General features: G+C 40.7%; 1 protein-coding gene across 2 annotated transcripts in view; it reads left to right on the plus strand.

Moving 5' to 3' along the window:
• usp36 (ubiquitin specific peptidase 36) overlaps positions 1 to 12,583 on the plus strand; it is an 86,418-nt gene that overhangs the window by 49,858 nt on the left and 23,977 nt on the right. For both annotated transcript variants that reach the window (XM_068058348.1, XM_068058347.1), the window contains exons 11-13: positions 630 to 730; positions 3,903 to 4,041; positions 10,264 to 10,860. In XM_068058348.1, the coding sequence (XP_067914449.1) occupies positions 630 to 730; positions 3,903 to 4,041; positions 10,264 to 10,860 (837 nt within the window). The remainder of the gene's footprint in view (positions 1 to 629; positions 731 to 3,902; positions 4,042 to 10,263; positions 10,861 to 12,583) is intronic.

Below are 12,583 nucleotides of genomic sequence, written 5' to 3' on the forward strand. Positions count from 1 at the left end.
TAACAGCCCTGCACCAACTATTGGAGTAGTAAACTAAATTAACTTCAGCGTGTGCTGCTGATGTAGAGGTGATGGAACTAATCTACATCCAAGACAATCTTGACTGACCAGTTACTTTGTTGCAAAAAGATTGTCAGAAAAATTATGGTTTATAATGGTTTAATTTTTAAAGTTAACCTAGACCAAGATTTATTCTTAAATAATCAAACTCAGTTGTAAAACTAAATGCAAATACATTGAGTACAGTGCTCCTCAGTGGCACTTGGTGATTAAAAATAAAATGCAAATGAAATAAAAATAGAAATACAAAGCAGGTTCATCAGCTCTAAACAAAACAGACAGACACGCTAAAGGCGTAACCCTTCTACTCATCCAGATCTTGATGGATCTGTATTTTTAAATTATGTTTCCAGCATTCTCTTGTTTGTCAATTAATGTCCTGCGAAATGAAATGATCACATTGTAAAAAGAGAGCAATCTCCTCCTTTATCCAAAATGGACTATATATCCTAAGATTAAAAGGGTATTGATAAGGGTAGCAAAAATCAGATGAGCAAACTTTACCAAATACTAGCTTCAGATAAAAAAAATATAACGAGGACTTGAATGTTCCGGTTTCTTTCTTTCAGGCCAGCAATGGACAATGGTATCAGATGAATGATTCAATGGTTCATTGTAGTAACATCAAGGTGGTGCTGAACCAACAGGCTTATGTACTTTTCTACTTGAGGTGGGTGTTATTAAATGCATTTTCTCGGTTATAGGTCTTCCTCTCTGTTTTTTTGAGACATTCCTATAAACTCCGCCTTTCGCATGCCTACGATTTCCAAGTCATGGTTGAAATTAATTAGTGAAGTATTTAGGGTCAAGCTGGGACATATGACTCGGGTAATGAACAAACATTTTGTGTGTATGGCTTTGCAATTTAGGAGAAAGGCACGAGAGAGTAAGAAGGGTGAAGAGAAGTTCAAGTGACTAAGAGAACAGACAAGTTGGAAGTGGATCCTGAAAAATGACCATCAGGAAATATTCAAGTGGGGAGAAGGAGAGTATTATGTATTTCTCTTAATCTTTGGGAAGGGAAGGAAAGACGCACAAAATAGAGAAACATTCTCTTTTGCTCCTTTCCCTTTGCTCTTCCCTGCTCCCTCCCCAGGTTTTTTATTTAGCGTCCCACTTCATGCTTTGAGTTCCTGATCCTCATTTGAGGACAAATGAAGAGGAAACAGGACAGGGCTAATCCTCAGCCATTGTTCTCCACTTCCTGGTAGTTTGTCAGAGTGGTGGATTCTGAGTGCAGATCCCTGGCTGGTGTATGTTGTTACGACCGAGGCGGGAGGCGTGCACTGTTCAGTCCCACTTCTCCACAGGTCAAAACCTATCCCACTTGCTGAAACAGCCAGTTAGATACTGTTTGTCCCCAGAATAAATCACGCCAGCCAGGTTTCTTTAATAACAAAATTATCCGTTTAATATAAAGCCAAGTCTTAACACCAGAACTAGGAGCAAAAGTAGACCATATGGTCCATCGAGCCTGCTCCGCCATTCCATATGATCATGGCTGATCTTGGCCTTCAGTTCCACTTTCCTGCCCGCTCCCCATATCCCTTGATTCCATGCGAGACCAAAAGTCTATCTATCCCATCTTTAAATGTATTCAATGATGGAGCATCCACAACCCTCTGGGTTAGAGACTTCCAAAGATTCACAACCCTTTGAGTGTAGTAATTTCTCATCTCAGTCCTGAATGATTGGCCCCTTATCCTGAGACTGTGTTCCCACGTTCTAGATTCCCTGACCAGTGGAAACAATCTCTCAGCTTCAGCCCTTTCAGAATCTTGTATGTCTCAATTAGATCGCCTCTCATTCTTCTAAACTCCAGAGAATATAGGCACAATTTACTCGGCTTCCCATCGTAGGACAACCCCCTCATCCCAGGGATCAATTTAGTAAATCTTTGCACCACCTCCAGTGCAAGTATATCCTTTCTCAAATGTGGAGACCAAAACTGCACATGGTATTCCAGTTGTGGTCTCACCAAAGCTCTGTACAATTTTAGTAAGACTTCTTTATTCCTGTACTTCATTCCCCATGCCATAAAGGCCAACATGCCATTTGCCTTCCTAATAGCCTGCTGCACCTGTATGTTTAACTTTGTGCGTTCCTTGTACGAGTACCCCCAAGTCTCTTTGAACATCAACACTTCCCAGTTTCACGCCTTTTAAAAAATATTCTGCTTTTCCATTTTTACGACCAAAGTGAACAACTTCACACTTCCTTACATTATACTCCATTTGCCATCTTGTTGCCCACTCACTTAGCCTGTCTATATCTCTTTGCAGCCTCTCTTTGTCCTCCTTGCAGCTAACCTTTCCACTGAGCTTTGTATCATCAGCAAATTTAGATACATTATTCTCTGTCTCTTCATTCAAGTCATTAATATAAAGTGTAAATTGCTGCGGCCCCAGCACTGATCCTTGCAGCAGCCCACTATTCACTGCCTGCCAACTTGAAAATGCCCCATTTATGCTCACTCTCTGCTTCCTGCCTGTTGACCATTCCTTTATTCACGCTAATAATTTACTCCCAACACCATGCGCCATTATCTTGCTTATTAATATTTTAAGTAGCACCTTAACGAATGCCTTTTGGAAATCCAGGTAAACTACATCTACTGGTTTCCCATTATCGACCCTACTAGTTACATCCTCAAAACCCTAATAAATTTGTCAAACGGGATCTCCTTTTAGTACAATCATGCTGACTTGTTCTAATCAAACTATGCTTTTCCAAGTGCAATGTTGAGTCTTTAGTAGTTTTCAGCATCTTCCCAACGACTGATGTTGGGCTAACTGGCCTGTAGTTCCCTGTTTTCTTTCTACCTCCTTTCTTGAAAAGTGGTGTAATATTTGCCAACTTCCAATCTGATGGGACTATTCCTGTGGCATCCATTATCTCTTCATTTATCTCTTTTAAAACCCCAGGATGCAGGCCATCTGGTCCCAGGGACTTGTCAGATTTTAGTCCCTCAAGTTTCTCCAATACTTTTTCTTGGCTGATATCAATATCCTTAATTTCCTCGCTTTTTTTAACCAATAATTAAGAAAATATATACGTGAATCAAAATATTAAAGCCCCGTATTATTATCCTTGCCCTCATGCACATACATCCAAAAACCGGTTAACTGGGGGAAAAAAGGGATTTTTGTTTACAGCTGTTTCAAAGGAATAAAAAAATCTTTTACTGAAAAGATATGGAAGGAAGTTCTTTGGTTTGGCGAGGTGTCCCTAAGTTGAATCATTGGATGCCACTCCAAACTTTTTTTGTAAAAACTACAAAGTTCAGCCATCTCCAGATGATTCAATGTCCAAGAAATCCTTCTCAGTTTTTTAAAATATAGATTGTCAAGTTTTCACAAAAAATGGACTCTCGTAACAATGTGAACAGACCAGGGAGGAAACCAATACTTTGTATTCTTTGAATTAAGAGAGAATGGTGGACACTTTTGAGGTAATAGCCCATGATGGGTGGGTGGAGGGCTCAGGCCTACAATTTCAGTATTTTCTATCTTTGGGTTTATCATGTAGTGGCCCAATTAAAACAAAAAAGGCATTTTAAATAAAGGAAAAGTTGAAGGAGAACTAATCTAGAAATGATAAGTTTGCCCGTATAGTTGATAGGCTAAAGGAAAATAAATCATTGCACTTCAGTTTTGGCAATTATTTCACACCTTTTTAATCAAAGGCTCACTTGTTGTGGACGTGATATGTTGCATAAGATGTGTTATTAAACAAATCGTTTTATTTGACCTAAATAGTGAAGTTGATTCGATATATCATGTTTTGTAAATTGTAAAATTATGCAGTATTAATTTGGAACTGATTCTGTCTTTTACCTGAAGATTGCCAAACTCTAAGAGTAGTGTTGATGATGCATCTAAGCAGAACTCGGTACAGCCTCTAGTCAAAACCAGCAATGGTACAACCATGCCCAAGAAATCAATGCTGAACGGATATTTGGGCTCACCTCAGATGACAAAGGTCAGCTTGTTAAGAATGTCATTTACAGTGTGTTCCAGCGTAAGATGCTGAAGTTTACTCTACTGTATTTTTGTATGAGAGCGCAGAGAAATAGGACTGGAGTGGAAGGCTTTGATGGGAGAGCCACCATGGGCACAATGGACCAAATAACCAGCTATAATGAAATTTCTGTGATTCATAAGATACAAGAAGAAAATTAACCAGTCCTAAGTATTTCCTAAAATAGGTACTGCAATTCAAATGCACTCCAGATGCTTTGCTTCAATATCAGCACAAATATGTTGTTCCACGACTAAGTCCATATGAACAAAAATGTGACTTTTTTTTTTGTATGCTAAGTAATCAGAGATTACAGGCTGCATAGTGAATAGTGACGCCTTTTACAAATGAAGTCTACATTGGAAATAATACATGAATGCTATAAACTCTTCATTCCCTCAACAGATGGGCATAGAAAAATTCTAGCATTCATAGTTGTAGCCTGAGATATACAATCAGATTTATTAAGCAATAGGATTATCAGGGACAAAAATCAAACAGCAGATAGATAAATCACCAGTGGATCACTTAATGTACAAAATCTGATCGAAAACAATTCATAATTCTCAGACATTTCACTCCATTTAGACCATATGAAGTTTATACATGAAATTGAATATTTATGGAGTGTTCTGCCAGTCCCAGCCCCTGCCTGTCTGGTGTACCAAATATTCAGTAAAAACTCTTGATGAGGGACAACAGTTATACCTTTTCTTGTGGAATGTGTCGCTGGCTAGGCCAGCATTTATTGCCCATCCCTAGCTGCCCTTGAGAAGGTGGTGGTGAGCCGCCTTCCTGAACCGCTGCAGTCCTGGGAGTTCTAGGATTTTGACCCAATGACAGTTAAGGAATGGTGATATAGTTCCAGGTCAGGATGGTGTGTGGCTTGGAAGGGAACTTGCAGCTCGTGGCGTTCCCATGCATCTGCTGCCCTTGTCCATCGTGGGTTTGGAAGGTGCTGTCAAAGGATCCTTGGTGAGTTGCTGCAGTGCATCTTGTGGATGATGCACACTGCTGCCACTGTGCGTCTATGGTGGAGGGAGTGAATGTTGATTAAATGATTACTTTTCATCTGTGTTCACTATGGAGAAGGACGATGCAGGTGCAGAGATCAGGGAGGGGGATTGTGATATACTTGAACATATTAACATTGAAAGGGAGGAAGTATTTAGCTGTTTTAGCAGGCTTAAAAGTGGATAAATCCCCAGGCGCAGATGAGGTGTATCCCAGGCTGTTATGTGAGGCAAGGGAGGAGATAGCAGGGGCTCTGGCACAAATTTTCAAATCCTCTCTGGCCACAGAAGAGGTACCAGAGGATTGGAGGACAGCAAATGTAGTACCATTATTTAAGAAGGGTAGCAGGGATAGACTAGGTAATTACAGGCCAGTGAGTCTAACACCAGTAGTTGGGAAACTATTGGAAAAAATTCTGAGGGACAGGATTAATCTCCTCTTGGAGAGGCAGGGATTAATCAGGGATAGTCAGCATGGCTTTGTCAGGGGGAGATCGTGTGTAACTAACTTGATTGAATGTTTCGAGGAGGTGACTAGATGTGTAGATGAGGGTAAGGCAGTTGAGGTAATCTACTAGACTTCAGTAAGGCTTTTGATAAGGTCCCGCATGGGAGATTGGTTAAGAAGGTAAGAGCCCATGGGATCCAGGGCAATTTGGCAAATTGGATCCAACATTGCCTTCGTGGCAGGAAGCAGAGGATGGTTGAGGGTTGTTTTTGCGAGTAGAAGCCTGTGACCAGTGGTGTACCACAGGGATCGGTGCTGGGACCCTTGCTGTTTGTAGTGTACATTAATGATTTAGACATGAATATAGGAGGTATGATCAGTAAGTTCGCAGATGACACGAAAATTGGTGGTGTCATAAATAGTGAGGAGGAAAGCTTTAGATTACAGGATGATTTAGATGGGCTGGTAAGATGGGAGGAGCAGTGGCAAATGTAATTTAATCCTGAGAAGTGTGAGGTGATGCATTTTGGGAGGACTAACAAGGCAAGGGAATATACAATGGATGGTAGGACCCTTGGAAGTACAGAGGGACCTTGGTGTACTTGTCCATAGATCACTGAAGGCAGCAGCACCGGTAGATAAGGTAGTTAGGAAGGCGTATGGGATACTTGCCTTTATTAGCTAAGGTATAGAATATAAGAGCAGGGAGGTTATGATGGAGCTGTATAAAACGCTAGTTAGGCCACAGCTGGAGTACTGTGTAGAATTCTGGGCATCACACTATAGGAAGGATGTGATGGCACTGGAGAGGGTACAGAGGAGATTCACCTGGATGTTGCCTTGGTTGGAGCATTTCAACTATGAAGAGAGACTGAAAAGGCTAGGGTTGTTTTCCTTAGAGCAGAGAAGGCTGAGGGGAGACATGATTGGGGTATACAAAATTATGAAGGGCATTGATAGGTTAGATAGGAAGAAACATTTTCCCTTAGCGGAGGGATCAATAACCAGGGGGCATAGATTTAAGGTAAGGGGCAGGAGGTTTAGAGGGAATTTGTGGAAATTTTTTTTCACTCAGGGGGTGGTTGGCATCTGGAACACACTGCCTGAAGAGGTGGTAGAGACAGGAACCCTCAACATTTACGAAGTATTTAGATGAGCACTTGAAACATCATAGCATACAAGGTTACGGGCCAAGTGCTGGAAAATGGGATTAGAATAGTTCAGTACTTGATGGACGACACGGACATGATGGGCCGAAGGCCCTGTTTCTGTGTTATAGTCTTACAGTTATACGACTCTGACTATGAAGGTGGTGAATGGGGTGCCAATCAAGCGGGCTGTTTTGTCCTGGATGGTGTCGAGCTTCTCGAGTGTTGGAGCTGCACCCATCCAGGAAAATGGGGAGTATTCCATCACACTCCTGACTTATGCCTTGTAGATCGTGGACAGACTTTGGGGACAGGCGTTGAAATCTGAAATGAGGTGAAGAAAGTTCATAATCTTTCACAAAGTAATTAATCTCACGCAAATTTCAAAGGCACGTAGGCTTTGCAGGTTTTCTTGGTGTCGTGTTTATATCTAAAGCAAAGCAGCTCTCCTAAAGAAGCTGGTATCTTCTTACCCCATCCACCCAGGTAAGTTGATGCATCATTTTTAGCACCAACCAAGGACTCGAGTTTTTTTTTTTAAACTCTGTGGACAGTATAACCAATTAATGGCCAGTTGATCACTATTAACTCTTCCTAGGTAAACATTTTGCCTATAAGTTGTCAATCTGTCCACCAATACAGAGTGACTCTCATTAGCCTTTGAAGCGGTATCAAAAAATTCATAAAACGGATATGTATTTTGTATGCACAGAGACAGGCTGTTTAGAACAAGCAGTAATATATGTAAATTAGCCATTGCTGGCCAGCCATTAAAATCCTGTCGATTTCTTTCTTAAAAAGGACTGATTTGAAAGCAGATCTCTGATCCATCACAGGCATTAGGATAAACTAATTTTACAAAGTTTTTACAGCCTTTAGAGGAGATGTAGAAAATCTGGAGCTGAAATTGGCATTTTTACTTCAAAATTATCTTGTAAGGTATTACGTGGGTTGGTCTCTTGGTTTTCTTACCTTGTGGCCTGAAGCCACTGACTTCTGCTAATCCATGGTTACATGGATGTCTGCAAACTCCCTAGCATCATCTGAATACAAATTCTTCATGTTCAAGCTTGGATAATGAGTGTCAGGGGAAAAGAAAGACTTGCACTTGTATAGTGTTTTCCATGACCACTGGATGTCTCAGTGCTTCACAGTCAATGAATTACTTTTTGAAGTGTAGTCTGTTGTAATGAAGGAAATGCAGCAGACAGTATGCATGCAGTAAACTCCCACAAACAGCAATGTGATCATGACCAGATAATCTGTTTTTATGATGTTGACTGAGAGATAAATATTGGCCAGGACACAAAATAGAGAATCTTTTACATCCACCAGAGCAGGCAGATGGTGCCCCAGTTTAATCTTTCATCTGAAAGATGGCACCTCTGACAGTGCAGCACTCCCACACTGCACTGGAGTGCTGGCCTTGATTTTTTTTGTGCTCAAGCCCTGGAGTGGGACTTGAGCCACAAGGTTGTGGGTTCAGGTGAGAGTGCCAATTGAGCCTTAGCTAACACTGCCACCTGCCTGTGGAGAAAATAGAGCCAAACCCCAAAAAAACACATTTCTCCCCATCGCCCCCTGCCACCCCTCTCGTTACACCCACAGCACACTTTGCTGCAGAGGCTACTGGATAACAATCAGTCATGGGATCCTGGCCTTTTCTCGCTCACCTCGTCTAGGGGCAGTCAAGCTATTTGAAACACAGTAGTTGCTATCCTGACTAAGATCAACAAATTCAACACAGATCAGGAGCTGACATCTGATTTTTTTTTTTTAAATCACACTCTAAGGAAATGTATGTTCAATTTTTTTTCTTAAATACTAATTTATCTGATTCTATGATTCCGTGTTTGATTTCATGCAAGTCTAAACAATGAATTGATATATAGATTACATAGACTGTACAGCACAAGACTGCCATTCAACCCAACTGATTCATGCCAGTGTTTATGCTCCACAAGCTTCCTCCCACCCTACTTCTAACCCAATCAGTGTATCCTATTACTTTCTCCCAGCTATGCTATTTGCCTCAACTACTCCCTTGTGGTAGTGAGTTCCACATTCTAACTACTAAGTCCAGAAATATCTCCTGAATTCCGCATTGCATATGTTAGTGACTCTCATATTTATGGCCTCTTATTTTGGTCTTCCCCACAAGTGGAAACATCTCTACGTCTTCTCCACAAATCCTTATAATAGTCGGTGGGGGGCGGGGTGGAGAAATTGGCAATGGTGAATACTGATGAATATCGGGTTCCCTATTTTCTAGAGCTCCAGCCTGTTCAATGTTTCCTGGATAGATAGAACCTTTTTTGGTACTGGAATCTTTTTTGCACATTTTAGCAGTGTCTTGTCTCTTTTTATAATGAGACCAGAAGTGTGTACAGTACTCCCAGGTGTGGTCTCATAACACTTCTATACAAATGTAACGTAACTCCTCTGCCTTTATAAATAAAAACAAGAAATGCTGGAACCACTCAGCAGGTCTGGCAGCATCTGTGGAAAGAGAAGCAGAGTCAGTGACCCTTCTTCGGAACTAGCAAATATTAGAAATGTCAAAGGTTATAAGCAAGCGAGGCGGGGGTTGGGCAAGAGATAACAAAGGAGAAGGTGTAGATTGGACAAGGCCACATAGCTGACCAAAATGTCATGGAGCTAAGGCAAACAATATGCTAATGGTCTGTTGAAAGACAAAGCATTAGTACAGATAGGGTATTAACGGACTGAAGGTTGAACAGCAGCAAGTGCAAACATGAAAAAAAAAGTAGGTAAGCGAACTGAACAAACTAAGATGAAATGAAATAAAAAGTTGTAAAAAAAAATAAATAACTAAAAATAAAAGTATGCTCATGCTCTGAAATGACTGAACTCCATGTTCAGTCCAGCAGGCTGTAGTGTGCCTAATCGGTAAATGAGATGCTGTTCCTCGAGCTTGCGTTGATGTTCACTGGAACATTGCAGCAATCCCAAAACAGAGATGTGAGCATGAGAGCAGGGGGGAGTGTTGAAATGGCAAGCAACCGGAAGCTCAGGGTCCTGCTTGCAGACTGAGCGGAGGTGTTCCGCAAAGCGGTCACCCAGTCTGCGTTTGGTCTCCCCAATGTAGAGGAGACCACAAGGCACTCCTCTGCCTTTCAATTCTATCACTCTAGAAATGAACCCATTGCTCGAGTTACCTTTTTTGGCTTTTTTAACCTGTGTTGCTATTTCTGGTGATTTTGTTTTTTGCACCCCTAGATCGTTTTGCTCCTCTACCCTGTTTAGACTCTTATTTTCCAAGGAGTGAATACTTACCAAAATGCACCACCTCACACTTATCTATGTTGAAGGTCATTTGCTAACCACGTGCCCATTCTGCAAGTTTATTAATGTTACCTTGTATTTTGGCACAGTCTCTGTATTCACCATTACCAATTTCTCCCTCCCCCCCCCCCCCCCCCCCCCCCCAAAAGACAATTTGGTGTCATGTGCAAACTTTGGAATTATACTTGCGAGTTGAGTCCAAATCACTTATGTAAATATATTTTCAATGTGGTATAACATACATATATATTATTTGTCTGTTGTGTAGAAACCTGAGTCTCTGCAAGCAAAACTGCCAACTTCTGGGAATGTTGGTGTGCCAGTCCCAAGAAACAGCATTATCCAGTCACCCAGACTTCCAGGGAAACCAACGTATGCACCAACTTTCTTAGATGAATCATTGAGGAAGCTTAAGAAATCTTTACCTCAGCTGCAACCAAAATCTTCTCAGGGCCAGTCATCTAATGGTTCAAATAGCAGCAGAATGTCAGTAACCGAAAATGCAAAGGTGACTGCACTGGAAAGCAAGGAACTACCTGCATCTACCTCATTGAAGTCATTGGTGGCAACTGGTGGACCTGAGCAGAAAGGAAAAGAAGACGGCCAAAACCAGCAGAAAGCGATTGGCAGCCCCAAACGTGGTTTGAATGGAAGCAATATTACAAAGAATGGATTGAATAACCAACATTCTGAGCCCGAAGAGTCAGATTCAGAATCGCAAACGCACAGCTCAGCTAATGAAAGGACTGAGAGTAGTGCTGAGGATCAGGGAGTGTCCAAACTAAAGCCCCAGCTGCTTGCAGAAGAGCAATCGATTACCATGTCACCACCACCAGCTAAGAGGCTCGCACTGTCAGCCAAAAAGGTGGGTGTGTGTTGTGGGGTGGCGCAATTGTTGTATAACTAAATGTATATATTTTTTCTCTCTTCTCAAACTGCATTGTTGTCCAAGGTGGACCTGTAAATTGACATTTAATCATGCCACTTGTGTGTATGCATGTCCACCTCTGAACTATGTATTGTGTAAATGAAAACAGTTAATAGTCCTTTATTGGCTTTTCATTGGTTAGAAAAAGTTTTGACAAGGCTTTTTGTTGGAAGCTCGAAGCTTTTACTTCTAAGCATTTGCAAGTTTGTTAGTGCTGACCTTAATGAAATTAAATACGTCCGTTGTTGAGTCTTGTGATTCCCAGTGGCATGGGTCACCTTAGCCTCACCATAGGACAGCAACATCACCATAATTCTTCTGATCAAGGTACTTTTCATAACCTATCTATTACCTTAAATTTTCATCATTTTATCACTATATTGATAGTTTACACTCTTCTACTTGATGCCAAAATTCTCCCCCACCTGCTTTTTTTTTTGGACCACTTTTTTAGTTTTTCTGCCCATTAATAACAGAAAGGGGTCAGGCTTCATTATTTCTACTAGAAGGTGAATAATGTATTGTGGTCATTTACCCAATCTTTCCATCTTTCTGTATGAAATGCACCAGCTGTTGTTTAGTGCCTCCCTCAGTATGAGATTGAATTTGAAGGTTACTTTGTGAGGATTTATGGACAGTTGCATATGCTGTGTGGATAACCTGTTGATGTCATCATGGTGGAGTAATGTCTTCCTTGATTTGGCAATGAGAAGCTTTCTGAAAGCCAGTATTTAATTTCATTCTTTGTGAAATGACAGAAAAATAATGCTGAAACTTGCAAATCTTTGAAAATTGTGATTAAATAGCGATAATGGGGACGTGTGCCAATTTCTTACCAAATTGAGGAGAAATTTGGAAATGGTTTTGTTCATTTATATGTATGGTTGCTTGCACCTCTCAGATTGTGTGGATTAGGTTTCATCATTGGATAAATTGGTCTTGATTAGGGAGGGAGTAAAATTGGTGGGATGGAACAAATGGTATTTCCTCGTTCCACATTTTGTTAATTATGAGCCCATGCCATTTGGGAAAGCACCACTCTTTGGATGTCAGTTATTATTTAATTAAAATTTATTTTATATCAAAGAACACAACCAGTGTCTAGTTTCATATTTGTACAGCGTGTGAGAGGCTGCATTCATCGTACGTATGTTCAAATTTGTAAAAATAAAACTATGCAAAATCATGAGGGCCACATCTTCAAATGTAAGGTATTACTTTCCAGGTGAATTTTTAAAAACCTAGTATTTAACCTTCAAATATGTATCTCTATATAACAAGAATTATGAAGGGATTGGAGAGTAGATAGAAACATTTTTTCTAGTGATTGAGAGGACATAGGTACCAGGTTAAATGTTAGGCCTAGGAAAGACCTGGAGAAACATTTTTATACAGGGTTACTTGATTTTGTGATGAAAGCAGAATAGGTTAGATAGGTGGTTGAAGGAAAGAAAGGTTAAAGGATAGGACAACAGGACAGGCACATGGGATTAGGATGACTGCCCTTGTGGAGGATAAATACCTGACCTGGACTGGTTGGACCAAACTGCCTGTTTGCATGTTGTGATTTCTGTTTAATTTTACATAAATATTTGAACCTGGTATTTAAAGCATAATGCTGCTGTTTGGAATTTGCTTGAAAAAATCTACAGCAAACTCC

This window comes from Heterodontus francisci, chromosome 26, assembly GCF_036365525.1.
Source record: "Heterodontus francisci isolate sHetFra1 chromosome 26, sHetFra1.hap1, whole genome shotgun sequence".
NCBI lineage: Eukaryota > Metazoa > Chordata > Chondrichthyes > Heterodontiformes > Heterodontidae > Heterodontus > Heterodontus francisci.